The following is an 18311-nucleotide window of genomic DNA, read 5'->3' on the forward strand; positions in this document are numbered from 1 at the left end:
ATGTTTTGGGCAGCTTTCTATGCCAGTACATTTTGTTTTACTTCATTCTTATTAACTAACTGCACCATCATGTTTCAAAATATGGATACTCTCCTTTTACCACTTTCTTAAAATTGATGCACGTTTAATCTGCAGTTATCAAACCTTTGCCTGAGTGTTCACATATAACTGTTGCTATAAGATTCCCGAAACTTAAATTTCTCTTTTGAGGAATAAGTAAGATACTGTCAAAATTGCCTTCCACAAAGCTTTCGCCAACTCATAGTGCCACCCATGGTGTTGAGAGTCTTGTTTTCAGGCATCCAGAGCCAACACTTAACAGCAGTCTTTTTCATTTTGATAAAATGGGTAGATTTAAAAAACCCTATTGTTGCTATTTTACATTGCAGTTCCCTGATTACTAGTGAGATTCAACATTCTTTCTCCTGTGTCTGTATATGTCATCATCCATGAGTTGCATATTCCTGTCACTCAGTATTGCTTTTCTATGGATTATGTCCTTTCTTATTCATTTGTGGGAGATACTTGTTTATTTTTTATTTTTTATTTTTTTTGTCTTTTTGCTATTTCTTTGGGCCGCTCCCGCTGTGTATGGAGGTTCCCAGGCTAGGGGTCGAATCGGAGCTGTAGCCGCCTGCCTATGCCAGAGCCACAGCAGCGCAGGATCCGAGCCGCGTCTGTGACCTACACCACAGCTCACAGCAACGCCAGATCCTCAACCCACTGAGCAAGGGCAGGGACTGAACCCCCAACCTCGTGGTTCCTAGTCGGATTCGTTAACCACTGCGCCACGACGGGACTCCGGAGATACATGTTTAATCAGTTATAAGCATTGCAGTGTCTTTCAGTTAATGGCTTGCCTCTTAATTTTACTGATAGTGTAATATGATGTGGAAATGTCTTTTGTCAAATTTATGAAACTTTGCTGTTGATATTCCTGGGGCTTTGTTGAAGCTGTCTTTCTCTGCCGTGAAGTCATACCGATGATCTCCTATACTTTAAAGTTTTGCGTTTTGTATTTAAGTCATTAATCCAGCTGGAAAGGGTTTTGCGTGTGATGGTGACATCACATAGTGTGAACCTAATTATCAGTTTTTTACCTACAGGTGACCAAATATTACAGTATCCTTTATTGAGAAGTCTGTGCTTTCCCTACGGATCCACAGCCACAGCATTATTTTGTCTAGCATCGTGCCTGAGAACATAACGGGGCTGTGTGTGCTCCACTGGTTACACTGTCTTTCTTTACCTGTGAAATCAACTGTATTACTTCATCTAAGTTTTTAAGTCTTTTTATCTAATTAGGTAAGTCCCTAATGTTAGGCTTCTCTTTTGGGTTTGTTTTGGCTGTTTTGGAGTCTCTCCTTTTCCATACACATTTTATAATCAGCTTTTCAAGTTTCTCAGAAAATTCTGTTCAGATTTTGACCAGAATTACGTTGCATATATAGCTCTATTTGGGGAGAACTGATATATTTTTGGCACTAAATCTTATTGTACCTGAAAATATGTGTCTCTCCAATTTAATTCAGATTTCTTTACTTACTTTGGTAAAGTTTTAATCTCTTTCTCTAAAAATATCTTGGATATGTTTCACTTGATATAGTTCTATGTACACTATACTTTTTGTCATAAAAGATATCTTTTTATCGATTACATTTCTTTTTATATTTGAAGTGAGAACTGCAACATTTTTAATTTTTATTTATTTATTTATTTGCTTTTTAGGGCCACACCTGTGGCATATGGAGGTTCCCAGGCTAGGGGTCAAATTGGAGCTACAGCTTCTGGCCTACACCACAGCCACAGCAACTCGGGATCTGAGCCGCATCTGTGACCTACACCACAGCTCACGGCAATGCCGGATCCTCAACCCACTGCAAGGCCAGGGATTGTACCCGAAACCTCATGTTTCCTAGTGGGATTCGTCTCCACTGCGCCACGATGGGAACTCCTATCAATTACATTTCTGTTTGATGTCTGATTTTAGTTACATCTTTTTAATACCGCACCGCAGTTGCTGTTCTTACTATTATTTTATAGATAATAGAGATCATGTTTGTTTACCTCCATATTTTATCATTTCTTTTCCCTCCAGCCCTTCTTACATCTCAGAATATGTTTCCGGCGTTCTCCTCCTTCTTTCTGAAACACATCCTTTGCAAGTTTCACTAAGGGGAAAATCTTTGGGTGAAAAATTCTGTTTTATTATGTGAAAAAGCCATGTTTTTTCCCTTGTTCTTGAAAGTTAGTTTTACTGCACAAAATAACATTTATTCACTCATTGTTCCACTGTGGCTGGCAGTTGATTTTTTATTCTTTGTGACTTTCTCCTCCACCTGATTTTAAGTCTTTGTCTTTAATCTTCTTCAGTTTCACAACAAAGTGTCTTACGTAGCTGGTGTAGAGTTTTCAGTATCTGTGAATTCCTGTCTTTCATCACTTTGGAGAATTTAGTCATTATCTCTTTGAACAACGACTCCCCACGTTGGGACTTTGAATATATTCTCACTTTCTGGACTCTGAGTGTATGTTCAGTTTTCTCCTTTTATAGTCCTTGTCTTTTTACCTCCTGTCTGTATACACAACAGTTTCTTCAGCTTTCTCTTCATATGTGGATAATTGTCTATTTAACCCATGTACCAAGTTAATTTCACCTATTACACTTTATAGTCTCTAGAATATTATTTCATTTGAAAGTTCTTTTTCATATTTGCCTGGTCGTATTTAACGGTTTTTTATTCTATTCCTTAAGCAGTTAAAAATTATATTTTTCTTTCTTAAACACTGAAAGTAAGTAGTTCATATTCTTTCCACAATTCTAGTAACTGAGATCCTTGGAGATTTATATCTGTTGATTGTTTTTGCCAGTTTTTACTCTTGGTGTTTATTTCCTCATGTATTTGAAAATTTCTTTAAATTTTGAAATAATATATATTTGAACTTAATTTTCTGGAATCTTCAATGTCTAAATTGAGGCTGTTTCTCTCAAAAACATTTGCTGTGCTGAAAGGGAAGTATTCACTGCTCTGGGACCACCAGCCCCTTTGGGGGTACAGGTTTGACCCAGGAATGCTGTGTTCAGCGTCCCTACTTTCTGGTGACTTCAAATTTCTTGGTTCCATATGTGGAACTCACTAGGTAGGTTTTAGTTCTCTTAAAATTTTTTTTTGTCTTTAGTGATTTTTCAAACTTTCCTTGTGCATTCAAATCTCATGAGCATTAGCATCTCAGTGCATTAAAATTAAAAACTCTTGAGTTCCCATCGTGGCTCAGTGGTTAACAAATACGACTAGGAACCTTGAAGTTGCAGGTTCGATCCCTGGCCTCGCTTGGTGAGTTGAGGATCCGGTGTTGATGTGAGCTGTGGTGTAGGTTACAGACACGGCTCCGATCTGGCATTGCTGTGGCTGTGGTGTAGGCCGGGAGCTACAACTCCGATTAGACCTCTAGCCTGGGAACCTCCATATGCCGTGGGTGCAGCCCTAGAAAAGACAAAAAGACAAAAAAAACAAAAGCAAAACAAAACAAAAAAAACAAACCCACCAAAACTCTGGGGCCTGGTTCCTTTTTTTTTGGCCGTATCTGTGACATTTGGAAATTCCCAGGCCAGGGATTGAACCTGCATCACAGCAGTGACAGTGCCAGATCCTTAACCATTAGGCCACCAGGGAATGCCCCTAGTTCCTTTTTTTTTTTTCTGTCTTTTTGCCTTTTTTTTCCCCTTGAGCTGCTCCCGCGGCATATGGAAGTTCCCAGGATAGGGGTCGAATCGGAATTGTAGCCACCAGCCTACACCACAGCCACAGCAACACGAGATCCGAGCCGCGCCTGTGACCCACACCACAGCTCACGGCAACACCAGATCCTTAACCCACTGAGCAAGGCCAGGGATCGAACCCGCAACCTCATGGTTCCTAGTCGGATTCCTTAACCACTGCGCCATGATGGGAACTCCCCCCTAGTTCCTTTTTTGATGGATAGATTATAAATCATCTTTTTCATTTTCTCCAATGGTTATTAGTCTGCTCAGGGTTTCTGCCTTTTTATTGAGTAAATTTTGGTAATAAATTTACTCCTGGAAAACCATTTTACTTAGGCATACAACAAATATTTGTTAAGTCAGTAATACAAGCACTGATGACTAGTCCTGCAGTAAAAATAGTTTCACACCATCTGAAGAAAGGAAGTGCTAAGCCTAGGATTTCCCGTCATCACTCAGCAGAAATTAACCTGACTAGCATCCATGAGGACACAGGTTCGATCCCTGGCCTGGCTCAGTGGCTTAAGGATCCAGTGTTGCCGTGAGCTGTGGTGTAGGTTGCAGACGCGGCTCGGATCCTGTGCTGCTGAGGCTGTGGCGTAGGCTGGTGGCTACAGCTGTGATTCTGCCCCTGGCTGGGAAACCTCCATATGCCGCCAGGCGTGGCCCTAAAAAGATTAAAATAATTTTTTTCTTTAAAAAGGAAGTGATAAGCCTAAGTGGACTCAGTGTGTGGGATTTAAGAACCTTAGTCCTGAACTAGGGAATAATTCTCACTTGACCCCTGAGGGAAGAAACTTTGCTCTCTGTGTTTCTGCCCTATTCCTGTTCTTTACAAAGTTAAGGGAGAATAAGGCGTTTTCTTTCCTAATGCGCCTGAGACTGAAGAACCCACTTCTGTGTCCTTGGTGTTTCACAGGAAAGCCTTATGCTTCACCTGTGTAGATGTTGCCAGTTACAACTCAGCAACCTGCCCCTCAGACGGGATTTAAGTAATAACTTGAGAATATTAGGAGATGGGCCAAAGTCAGACCACATTATGGTGCCTGAAGAGGTAGAAGAAACAGTCTGAAGAATTGCATGTTTGTTTTGGTGTGTGCGTGTATAGTAAAAGTATCATCCGGCCTTGTAATAAAGAATATTTTAGGAGTTCCCATTGTGGCTTAGTGGGTTAAGAACCTGACGAGTATCCATGAGGATGCGGGTTCAATCCCTGGCCTCGCTCAGTCGCTTGCCTTGCCATGAGCCATTTGCAGACATGGCTCGGATCTGCTGTGGCTGTGGTATAGGCCAGGAGCTGCAGCTCCCATGTGTGTCCCCCAGCCCGGGAAGGTCCATATGTCATAGGTGTGGCCGTAAAACAACAACGACAACAACAACAAAGACCAAAAAAGAGAATATTTTAAAGGCTACAAAGTGTGTTTTGGTTAAAAGGGCTTCAGAATTTGCTCACCATTTTAGTAACGTTTGAATTTCCACTGGGATCACAGGATAATATTTATGTAGATTATTCTTTAAAAAGAACCAAGAAGCAAGTTGAGTAAGACGTTGCGGATTATTCATAGAATTCTCTTTCCAAAAGCTGGGATTAGTGAAATTATTCTCAAATAGGATTTTTTTAAGGTTAAGCTTCAGAATTCCATGTGGGAAAGTAGTCAGTTCATTCCCGTCAACAATCAATCTTTCAAGGGATCTGCAAATAAAGGAAACTCTATTTTGAGAGGTATTCACAGAGGTTTAATACCGATGTAGAAACATGTCCCCGTGTTCCCGGAAATTGGTATAAAACTTAGTAATATAAAATACCAAGTGTTAAGTATTTCCTTAGAATCAAGAGAATTAACTTTAAAAGTGACTGAACCAATATGTTGTTATGCAAATAAATGCATTTATGTAAATGATAGCGTTAAAGTACATATTTTATGTCTTTGCAACCTGTCATCATGACGGAAAAAGGAGTAATCACAGATATGGAAGGAAGAATGAATGTTATACTACATAAAATATAATATGGTATAATGATATAAAGAAAACTTATTTTCATAGACAGATTAAACATCAACACTTTTTTTTTCATTCAAGTTTTCTAAAGGTCTCGACTCTTGGTGGAAGACAGCAGTGGGGAGACAGACCATCCGTCTGGGGGAAGTAGCTTTTATATTGCTTTATAAAATATTAAATAGATATATGTTTGAGTTTTGGGGAAGGAAAGAGAGCCTGTAATGGACTGGGAAAGTTCAGTGGAGTTCCAGAATTAACAAGGGAGAAAAAAAGAGAATAAATAGCATCCTGAAAAAAAATATAAAAAGGTGAAAGTGAATAAATAGTAAATACGAAATAAAACAGACGGCAAAAATTAAATATGTAAGTCATAACAAATGTGAACAGGCTGAATTCTATTAAAATATAAAAATTTTTACATGGGATATTAAATAATTGGTATAAATATTAGAAAAGCAGATATAAAATGATCTCATTTTACTGAAGATAATGCTCCTAGAAAAACCAAATAGAATTTAATAAAATTCAACCAGAACTAAGATAATTTGTTTACATAGTATATTTTTATTTCTTTATTTCTTTTTTTTTTTTTTTTGACTTTTTAGGGTCGTACCCTCGGCACATGCAGGTTCTCAGACTGGGCCTCGAATTGGAGCTGCAGCTGCCGGCCTACACCACAGCCACAGCAAGGCCAGATCTGAGCTGCGTCTGTGACCTACACCACAGCTCAGGGCAACACCGGATCCCTAACCCACTGAGCGAGGCCAGGGATCGAACCTGCGTCCTCATGGATATTAGCTGTGTTCGTTAACCACTGAGACACAACGGGAACTCCTGTTTACATAGTATATTTTTAAATTAATGTGAAGAAGTAAATAACTTTCTCTATTCTGTTCTACTCTCCATTTCTCTATTCTGTCTGGTAATAGTCAATTAGAAATGAAAATTACAGAAAGTAGTACATTCATAGAAGCAATACAATTTTATATTTCGGGGGGGAAGAAGAGAGTCTTAGTATTGTATTAAATGACCTTAAAGATCCCAATTGAAAGACACTGTTATTGAAAGATAATCTCCCTACTGATTATGAAATATTATTCTAAAGTCATAATGAAAATTGTATGGTACTGACCTAGGACAGAAATAAGCTTAAGAGACTTTGAAAAATTAGTGTGAGAAGGAATTGGAGCTTAGTGTTACAGCACTGTGTATTATTAGCATTTTGTATATATGTATTTCCTTACAAAAAATAAACATAAGAATTACAGGTGCACACACAGATAAATGGGCAAAAGCAGCTTGTCATTTTAAGTGGTCAGTAATACTATCTTTTTTGAGGGGTGGGGGTTGCACCCAGGGCATATGGAAGTTCCCAGGCTAGGGGTTGAATTGGAGCTGCAGCTGCGGGCCTACGCCACAGCCACAGCAACGCCAGATCCAAGCTGCATCTGTGACCTACGCCACAGCTCACGGCAATGCTGGATCCTTTAACCCAGTGAGCAAGTCCAGGGATCGAACCTACAACCTCATGGATACCTGTTGGGTTTGTTGCAGCTGAGCCACAACGGGAACTCCAGTACTATCTTTGAAATAATTACTGAAAATGTGATCTCTTAAAAATAGTACACAATGGCCATCCCGAGTACATTTTGGCAAACTTTATGCTTCAAATATTATGTTTCCTGATATTAAATAAGTGAAAGGACTCAATTTTCTCCATCACAGTCATCACCAAATAGATCCTTAGGGGACGCATGTCTGCTGAGTACTTACTACTTTCAAAATACCTGAGTTTCTGGATTTCATTTGGAATAAAAGCAATGCTATTGTAGGAAATATCGAGTTCTTCAAGATTAAACAAGCAAAATAACCTTAAATAGAAAGAGAAAATGCATTGTAAAAATGATTATCTGTTCATCATTACTGGGCATAAATAGTTGAATTCTTCAGTCAGTAGGTAGAAGTGGAGAGAAACTATTTTTCTCAGATCTTGAAACTTGGAGACTTTCTTTTTTCACTCTAGATGGTATAATTACCATGAAATTTCCTAAAAAAAATGATGATCCCTTAAGACTGGTTTGAGATGTTTGGAGTGGATAGAATCCCATCTAAAAGAGAAAGACTCCCTGAGAAATTCCTAACAACTTTCAGAGATATATTTTCTTCTTGGTTGCTGTATTTGCTTCCTAGGGCTGACGTGGCAGATTTTACCACAGTCTGGGTGGCTTAGAACAACAGAAATGGATTCTCTCACGGTTCAGGCAGCCAGAAATCCAAAATCAAGGTGTCAGCAGGGTTGGTTCTTGTGGAGGCTGTGAGGGAGACGCTCTCCCTGGCTTCTCTTCTAGCTTCTGGGGGGCAGCAGCAATCTTTGGTGTCTCTTGGTTTATGGCAGCAAAACTCCAGTCTCCACCTTGGTCTCTACATGGCCTTCTATTTTTATTTTTAATTTTTTTGTTTTTCGTTTTTGACCGCCCCACGGCATATGGAGTTCCTGGGCTGGGAATCAGATCTGAGTTGCAGTTGCAACCCTGCGCCTCAGCTGTGGCAATGCTGGATCCTTTAACCCACTGTGCCGGGCCGGGGATCAAACTTGTGTCTTAGTGCTGCAGGGAGGCTACTGATCTCTTTGTGCCACAGTGGGAACTCCATGGCCTTCTTATAGGGCCACCGTTTATTGGATTTAGAGCCCACCTTAAAATCCAGTATGACCTCACGTTAACTAGTTACATCTGCAAAGATCCCGTTTCCAGATAAGGTTGCAATCTCAGGTTCTGCACGGACTTGAGTGTTTGAGGGACACGATTCAAATCCGTGCAGTTGCGCTAAGATTTCCCAGGTGAAATATCTTTGGTCTGTCTTTCCATTTAGTGAAGTACTTGAAAGTAAGAACACAAAGACTGACACAGAGAGCCCTGTCTCCTGGCGGCGGCAGCAGTGGGGGGGGGGGGGGGGCTGAGGGGGGGGTTGCTTCTTGATGACTGGAATGACAGTCACCAAAATCCCTAGTAAATATTCCCCTGTCAGTGCTCTTCTTAAAGCCTTCCCGTGTTCCCTAAAGTAAGAGATGAAACATTGCATGATTATTAACTGAAGCATCCTGAGCACAATATTTCATTAACTCCCTACTCTTTTAAGGTGGCATATAATGATTCTTATGATCTGGCCCCAGACTACATTGGCCAGCTCACCTCTCACACTGCCCCACATTCACCCCTGGTCCAGAATTTAATTGCTAAATTTCCCAGAATTAGCCAGTTCTTACATATCTCCAACTCCCCCAAACCTGATTCTTTGATCTATGTCTTCATTTTTTAACTCTTGGCTTAGATGTCACCTCTTCCAAGGAACTCTTCCTGATCTTTCAGATTGGATGCGCTGTCTCTTCTGCACTTTACTGCTTACCTCTGCCATAGAACTTATCACAGTGTGTGATAAATGTCTGTCCACTAAACCATGACATTCTGGAGGCCAAGGGTTCATCTTTATGTTTCCATACATCCAGTGCTTTGCATGGTGCCTAGCACATCAAAATGTGGTGTATGTAGACACAATGGAATACTACACAGCCATAAAAAATAACAAAATAATGCCATTTACAGCAACATGGATGGAACTAGAGATTCTCATACTAAGCGAAGTCAGTTAGAAGGACAAATATCTAACATGCTAAAGTTGCATGTAATAACATTAATTATCCTTATATCTGCAATCTAGTATATGACACAAATAAACCTATGTATAGAAAAGAAAAAACTCATGGATGTGAAGAACAGACTTGTGGTTGCCAAGAGGGAGGGGGAAGGGAGTGGGGTGAACTGGGAGTTTGGGGTTGGTAGATGTAAACTAGTGCGTTTGGAGTGGATAAGCAATGAGGTCCTGCTGTCTAGCACAGGGAACTGTATCTAGTCCCTTGTGATGGAGCACGGTGGAGGAGAATGTGAGAAAAAGAATGTATATATGTATGTGCGACTGGGTCGCTTTGCTGTACGGGAGAAATTTACAGAACATTGTAAATCAACTATGATTTTTAAAAAGTGATTAGGAAATCACAGTTGAATGAAAGACATGGTGACCCCGGTTAGTTTAAAATTATTTGCTCTGAGAAATTAATAAGGTTAAATAAAAAGAAAAAAAAGCCTTTCAGCTCAGTGTTCATCTCAGACTTAAAAAATTTTTTTTATTAAGGTATAGTTGATTTACAATGTTGTGCCATGTCAATAACCTTTGAAGAAAATGTTAAGATTGGCTGTTTCATTTCTTAATTCAAAAGCATGTTGTTTCATTTTCTTGCCTCAGGCAGTTTCTAGAAATCATTTCAGTCTAGGCAAACTAGTTTGGTTCCAAGCTTTCACCGCTGATGAGCTATTCCTGTTGATTGTGGCGTTTCGTTGGGCTTGTGAACGGCACTGAGAAAGCTAACTCTGAAACTCCGTAGTCGCTACAGCTGAAATGCGCCTCATCTGTATGTGAATGTACAGAGCACATCTATTTAGATCAGTTTGAGCTGATACTCTGTACCCCACTAGCACCAGATCTATCACAGTTTTTACATTTATTTCATTGCTGTCTTTATCTGCACGTTATTGAGCTGCTTAAACCGGAGCCTAGCTTGGAAGACTGGGCTATCTAAAGTTGCATGTGATAACATTAATTACCACTGCAATGATTTAAATATTACCTATTGAGAGCCTACTGTGTGTTCCTAGCAGTTTAGAATGATCTTTCACTGGACAACAGCAATGTTAATATTATTTACAGCCCCAAAAAAAGGAAGCTACAAGAAGTTGAGTAGTTCAGCCAAGTTAATGTGAAATCAGATATAACTCTCCCTGTTCTTCAGATGTACAGATACAAAGTCGTCCAATCCCTATCTTTTTAATCGCTAGCAACTTGGGAAAATAAATGTGGGCATTTCCAGAGTCACTTCTTACTTCAGGGTTCACAAGTACGTTCTTAAGTTTATTCTAAACAGTTTTTTTTTTTTTTTGCTTTTTAGGGCCTCACATGAGGCACGTGGAGGTTCCCAGGCTAGGGGTCGAATCAGAGCTAAAGCTGCCTACGCCACAGCCACAGCAGTGCAAGATCCGAGCCACGCTGGATCCTAGGCCAGGGATCGAACCTACAACCTCATGGTTCCTAGTCGGATTTCTGCTGCGCCATGACAGGAACTCCTGAACAGTTTCTCTTTACCAAGGAACACGCTAGCTAATTAAGTCAAATGGCATCAAAAAAGCAAGGCAAACATTTGATTCTATTAGGTAAAAGTAGCCATTTTCTTTTTTCTCTTGTTTTTTGTTTTTTATTTTTCTTAGTATTTATTTTTATTATTATTTTTTTTGGTCTTTTTGCCTTTTCTAAGGCTGCTCCCACAGCATATGGAGGTTCCCAGGCTAGGGGTCGAACGGAGCTGTAGCCACCAGCCTACGCCAGAGCCCCAGCAACGCGGGATCCAAGCCGCATCTGCGACCTACACCACAGCTCACGGCAATGCCAGATCCTTAACCCACTAAGCAAGGCCAGGGATCGAACCCGCAACCTCATGGTTCCTAGTCGGATTCCTTAACCACTGAGCCATGATGGGAACTCCTGTTTGTTTGTTTTTAAAAGTAGCTACTTTCTATGTTATTTTCCTCCTGCCATCCATGAGGAAAAGATCATAACTTTTTTCTTTTTTTTAAAACGTTTGTTACAGTTATGTCTGCCTAACTTCAGGGAGTGAGGTGTGTGTGTGTGTGTGTGCGCGCACAGAAACAGTGACAGACGTGTGTACACGCAGGTTAGTATACATACATAAATTACTTATCACTGTCCTCTGAGAATGTCTGAAAGCAATAGCATCCCAACATCAGTGAGAATATCCACCACCCAGATCTTGGTTTTTAAATCCCATCTTCCATAAAAGGAAACAGGATTTCCTTAGAGAAATGGCTGATTCTAGTATCAAGGCAGCAGAGCGTATGTTACTGTGGAAAAAACAGAGGTGAGTCCAGCAGTGAGGATAGTGCAACACCTTTACTTCTTTAGTGTTTATTCCTTCTTTTTTATATGTTTTATATGTAATGTCTAATGTGTATATATGTATTTTTACACAAATGATATCATTTTTACATACTTTATTTTTTATTTTTTTGTCTTTTTAGGGCTATACTGGGGCCATATGGAGGTTCCTGGGCTAGGGGCTGAATCTGAGCTGCAGTGGCCGGCCTACACCACAGCCACAGCAATGCCAGATCCAAGCTGAGTCTGCGACCTACACCACAGCTCACAGCAGCACCGGATCCTTAACCCACTGAGCGAGGCCAGGGATCGAACCTGCATCCTCATGGATGCTAGTCAGATTCCTTTCCACTGAGCCATGACAGGAACCCATTAAAATTTTTTTTATTATAGTTGATTTACAATGTTCTGTTAAATTCTTCTGTACAGCAAAGTGACCCAGTTTTGTATATATACACATATATATGTATATGTATACATTCTTTTTCTTATATTATCTTCTATCATGGTCTATCACAAGTGATTGGAAATAGTTCCCTGTGCTATACAGCAGGAATTTTTACATACTTAAAAAAATTTTTTTTTTCAGGAGTTCTTGCTGTGGCACAGTGGGTTAAGAATCCAACTACAGCAGCTTGGGTCGCTGTGGAGGTGTGGGTTTGATCCCTGGCCCAACACAGTGGATTAAAGGATTCGGGAGTTGCCACAGCTGTGACATAGGTCACAGGTGCAGCTTAGATTCAGTCCCTGGCAGGGAATGCCCATATGCAGCAGGTGTGGCTATTAAAAAAACATTTTTTTTAATGACCAAATAGTTTTACAGTGTATGAATGTAGATTTTGTTGGACTGTTAATTATAAACAGTGCTGTTAATTATAAACAACTTTATAAATGAATTTTGATGCACTTAATTACTTTGAGTCTTCTTTTGCAAAATGTTATTCAACTATTGAAGAGTCCCTATGCTTTTAACTTTTTGCCCTTAACCTACATTCAATTTGTTCAAATCTAACTGAAAGAGATATCTTCTTTTGGCATTTGGTTAAGTTTTTGGTTCAGAATTTGCCTTAGCAATTAAATAAATGATTACCAGTCCATATGTGGGAAGAAAAACCTCTTTTATACCTGGATACCGACATTTCTATTAGCATTTAAAGGATTTTAGATATCATACAAGTAATTTCTTAGTTTGCAGATGAGGAAGTTGAAGCCTAGAATGGACTTTCTACAGATCGAATAGGTAATTCTCAACTTTGAATAGGCTAGAATTTCTAATTTCAAGTTCAGTATGTTTTACACATACAAAAAGGCTACCAAAAGTTAGGTATAAGGTTCTTGGAGTTCCCTTGTGGCACAGTGGGTTAAGGATCCAGCATTGTGACTGCAGTGGCTTCGGTCGTTGCTGTGGCGTGAGTTCTCTCCATCCTTGGCTCCGGAAATTTCACGTGCTGCTGGTGCAGCCAAAGGGGAAAAAAAAAAAAAAAAAAAAAAGAGTTCGCTATAAGGTTCTCACCTGAGCTTTATATGATTGAATCCGTGGTCAGATAATGGATGTCTGGATGTCTGGATGTGTATTAACTAGCCCCAGATTAACTGCCATCTGTGTAACCCATAGGATTCTTTTAACACAATAATAGGAAGCAAATCAGCTAATTGGAACAGAATAAGAATTATCAAGTGGCTAAGAAGTAGCTAGCTGCTTTCAAAAGGGAAATTGATCCTTTTCTAAATTATAAGCTCTTGATTTTCTGTGTTTATAATCTCAGACTGTCAGCCTTACCCAGGTGGAAGAGTAGTAATCAAATTAAAGGCAATGTTGAAAGACTTAAGGAACTTAAGTTGTTGAATTGTAGAAGGAATTTCTTTGATAGGATTGTTTCTCAGGATCAGTATTTGTAAATTTTCAAGACAAAATACCTGAGGAGCAGAAAAGAGAAACAAACATGAGTAGACTAGTAAAGTATGCAGATCTCTATTTGCTACATTTTATAAACCATTGGACTAATGCAGTCAAGTTAACACTAAATGGCTGTATTTCATATATCTCAGTAAATATTTTTGGTAAGCTTTCAGGATAACTGACCAGCATTAATATGAATTACATGGTAAGATAGTGTAACTTGATTACACTATACCCTTGATTAAAGAATGTTCCTTTTTTTTGGAGTTCCCATCGTGGCTCAGTGGTTAAAGAATCCGACTAGGAACCATGAGGTTGCAGGTTCGATCCCTGGCCTTGCTCAGTGGGTTAAGGATCCGGCGTTGTCGTGAGCTGTGGCTTAGGTCGCAGACGTGGCTCGGATCCTGAGTTGCTGAGGCTCTGGTGTAGGCCAGCGGCTACAGCTCCAATTAGACCCCTAGCCTGGGAACCTCCATATGCTTCGGGATCGGCTCAAACAAAGGCAAAAAGACAAAAAAAAAAAGAAGAAGAAAAGAATGTTCCTTTTCTAAATGGAAAAAATGATCCTGTTTGATCAAGGTCATGGTTTCATAAGAAGCAACTATGTGCAGACTGAGGAATGTAGGAGATACCTGCAGGAAAATAAGTGGAATTAACCTTAGTGACCAATAGGGTGTCGGATTCCTTAGCCAGCTCGTTTTACTCTGATGTCACAGTAATTTTATATATACTGACCTTTCTTATGAAATTTAAAAATAGAGGCATTCCTGTTGTGGCTCAGCAGTTAATGAACCTGAGTAGTATCCATGAGGATGCATTCGATCCCTGGCCTCACTCAATAGGTTAAGAATCCAGCATTGCCTGAGCTGTGGGGTGGTTTGCAGACACTGCTTGGATCCTGTGTTGCTGTGGCTATAGTGCAGGCCAGTGGCTATAGCTCCCTTAGCCTGGGAACCTCCATGTGCCACAGGGGTGAATCTAAAAAAAAAAAAAAAAAAAAAAAAAAAGATAGAAATGGAAAATACCGTTTAAACCTATCATCTTTGCTTGATATATTTCTTGCTCTCTAGTGGATCTTAATAAGGTTTTGCGTTAGCTCTCTTTAGCATTAAATTGGACCTTTTATATCATAAAGATTTAATATTGGTGGAGTAGAGCTTGCTCATTCTTGCCATCAGAAAGTTTCAGTCCCCCAAGTTTGTTTTTTCAGGATTGTTTTGGCTATTTGGAATCGCTTGCAGTTTCATAAAAACTTTAGGATCGGCCAGTCAAATTCTGAAAAAAAGGCAACTTGTCGTTTTCATAGAGTGCAGGGACTCTGTAGATCAAGTTGCAGATGGTGCCATCGTAACAGCATTAAATCTTCAGATCCATGAACATGGGATGTATTGCCATCTACGTATGTCTCTTTTAATTTAACAATGCTCTGTAGTTTTCACAGGATACGTTTTGTGCTTTTGTTAAACTTACTCCTAAATACTTGATTCTTTTTCATGTAAATAGAATTAACTTACTAATTTTATTGCCAGACGTGCTCGTTGGTCATGTGGAGAAACACGGTTGGTTGTTGTATACAGATCTTACACACTGCAACCTTAATGAACTCACTAGTCCTAACAGGTTTTAGAGAATGCCTTAGAATTTCTCTATAGAAGACCATGTCATTTACAACTAGTGATAGTTTAACTCCTTCCTTTTTAATCTGAATGCCTTTTATTTCTTTTTCTTGCCTAATGGTCCCGGCTAGACACTTGAGTACGATGCTGAATGCATAGTGGCTAGGTGTCTTCATTTGTTCCTGATCTTAGGAAGGAAACTTTCAGTCTTTCACCATTAAGTATGGTATTAGCTGTGGGTTTTTTGTAGACGTCAAGTTTAAGGTACCCCCTTCTATTCATAGCTATTGAATGTTTTTTTTTTTTTTCATGAAAAAATGTTGGATTTTGTAAAAAACGCTTTTTTTGTTTCTATTGAGATAATTGCATAGTTTTTCTCCCTTCACTACGTTAATATGGTAGATTATATGGATTTTTATTTTTTTATTTTTTTAGGGCCACACTCACAGTATATGAAAGTCCAGGCTAGGGGGTAAATTGGAGCTACAGCTGCCACCTACACCACAGTCACAGCAACATGGGATCCAAGCCTTGTCTGTGACCTATACCACAGCTCACCGCAATGCCCGATTGGTGACCCACTGAGCGAGGCCAGGGATTGAACCTGCATCCTCATGGATACCAGTTGGATTCATTTCTGCTGCACCCCAATGGGAACTCCCTACATGGATTTTTTATATGTTTAACCAAACTTGCATTTCTGGAATAAAGTTCACTTGGTTATGGTATAAAATCCTATGCTGCTGAATTTGGTTTACTAGCATTTAGATTTTTGCATCTATATTCATAAGAGATACTGTTCTATTGTTTGCTTTTCTTTCTATATCTTTGTCTAGGTTTGGTTATCAGAGTATTACTGGTTTAATAGTTTGAATGATAAAGTTTTCTCTCCCATTTTTTCTAAGAGTTTGGAAAGGATGTGTGTTAATTCTTTTTAAGACATTTGGTAGAATTCACCAATGGAACTATCTGATCTTGGAATTTCCTTTATGGAAAGTTTTAAAATTACTGTTGAAAAAAGAAATTAAATTACTATTGAAACTTTTTTTTTAACAGAACCTTTCAGATTTTCTCAGTTCTTGAGTTCATTCTTGTGTCTTCCTAGGTATGTGTCCATTTTCATCTGCGATATCCAGTTGGTTGGTATACAGTTATTTGTAATATTTCTCTTAAAATCTTAAACATTTTTTTTTGGTAAAGTTGATAATGATATCCCATCCTTCACTCCTAATATTAGTAACTTGAATCTTTCCTGAATCTTCTCTTTTTTCAGTTGATCTAAGTAAGGGTAGTCAATTTTGTTGATCTTTCCCAAGTAATAAATTTAGATTTTATTAATTTTTTCTATTGTTTTTTCCAGTCCCCATTTCACTGATTTTTATAATATCCTTCCTTTTTCTTTCTTTAGATTTAATTTGCTTCTTTTTTTCTAGTGACTTAAGATGGAAAGTTAGATTTTGATTTCTTCCATTTTAAAAGATAGGCATTTATAGGGAGTTCCCATTGTGACTCAGCCATTACCAACTTAACTAGTATCCATGAGGACGCAGGTTTGATCCCTGGCCTTGCTGAGTGGGTTAAGGATCTGGCATTGCTGTGAGCTGTGATGTATGCCGGCAGCTACAGCTCCAATTCGACCCCTAGCCTGGGAACTTCCAAGTGCCACAGGTTTGGCCCTAAAAAGAAAAAATATATATATTGATAAGGCATATTTTAGGTTTTATTCAGAATTAGAAAAATAAATTATTTTATATGCATTATACAATATGAGAACATATTTGAGAGTCTGACTGTAACACAGTCTTTGAGACCTGATTCATGGGACTTCCTAAGAAACAATACCCTCTACTTTTGGTACTTCTGAAAATAAGCCTTAGGAATGCAATCCAAAATATATTTACTTTATAGCAACTCCAGGGTATGATGTGTCTATTTTTAAATTATAGTTATTATTAATCATAGATTATTACAATATGTACAATAATAAAATTGGACTCACTTCTGTGGGAAAGTAACAGATGTTATTATATGATAAATTAAGATATATTAATTGGAAAGCCAAAGGTGTTAAGTCTGGACAATTCAGGAGAAAAAAGCCCTAAAAGAAAATGATAAAAGATAAGGAGTTAATAATTAACAAGGCACAAAATGTTTTATATAGGAATAAAAAAAATGAGCACATAATATGAATGACAGTATTTGACATTATATAACAAGCCTGTAATAACCTTCCATTCATTTATTTTAGTCTTTCATGATAATAATTTCTTAAATATATAAAGCAAAGAACCAAAATAGAAAAACCACTGAGGACTTATGTATGTACTATAGTGTTATATATGTGACAGGCATTATTTCAATTACTAACAAGCAAACATTTATTGAGTGTCCATTACATGCTAAAATAAATAATTAAGTATATTTTATATTTAATTTTCTTTACCTCCTGTTTTCTTTCATGTTTCTACTTCTATTTCTCTGTTATTTTTCTATTTTTCAAACATCTATCTAACATTTCTTGCTTAAGTATGCTGATTTCTATTGAGGAAAACATATACCTTGTTATGGAATAAATGCTTATATTCCCCTAAAATATATATATATATCGCAGCCCTCATCCCCAAAGTAATGGCATTTAGAAGGGAGGTCTTTTGGGAAGTGATTAGGGTTAGATGATGTCAGTGATGGAGCCCTCTTGGTGGAATTGGTACCCTTACAAGAAGAGGAATGGATCAGAGATCCCTTTCTGCCTGTATGTGAGGATATAGCAGAAAGACAGCTGTAAAAAAGAGAGCCCTCACCAGGAAACCAATTGGCTGACACCTCCATCTCAGACTGCCCAGCCACCAGAACTGGGAGAAATAAATGTTTATTGTTTAAGCCACTCTATGGTGTTTTGTCATAACAGCCCAAACTGGCTAAGACATACTTAGCTGCCCCCAGTATCTTTAATGTTCCAGGATAGTTGTTGCATTTGTTTCTTAAGGATCCTAGCATCAGCCGTGTTTAACTGAATGAAACGAGGAACTCT

General features: G+C 38.7%; 1 protein-coding gene across 1 annotated transcript in view; it reads right to left on the minus strand.

Annotated features, from left to right (window-relative positions):
* LRRC63 (leucine rich repeat containing 63) overlaps positions 1-18311 on the minus strand; it is a 59580-nt gene that overhangs the window by 20610 nt on the left and 20659 nt on the right. Inside the window, exons 5-8 of the mRNA XM_047755815.1 lie at positions 17280-17378; positions 13545-13681; positions 7552-7635; positions 5217-5456 (exon numbers count right to left, since the gene is read on the minus strand). Coding sequence (XP_047611771.1) covers positions 5217-5456; positions 7552-7635; positions 13545-13681; positions 17280-17378 — 560 coding nt within the window. The remainder of the gene's footprint in view (positions 1-5216; positions 5457-7551; positions 7636-13544; positions 13682-17279; positions 17379-18311) is intronic.

Source organism: Phacochoerus africanus, chromosome 13, assembly GCF_016906955.1.
Source record: "Phacochoerus africanus isolate WHEZ1 chromosome 13, ROS_Pafr_v1, whole genome shotgun sequence".
NCBI lineage: Eukaryota > Metazoa > Chordata > Mammalia > Artiodactyla > Suidae > Phacochoerus > Phacochoerus africanus.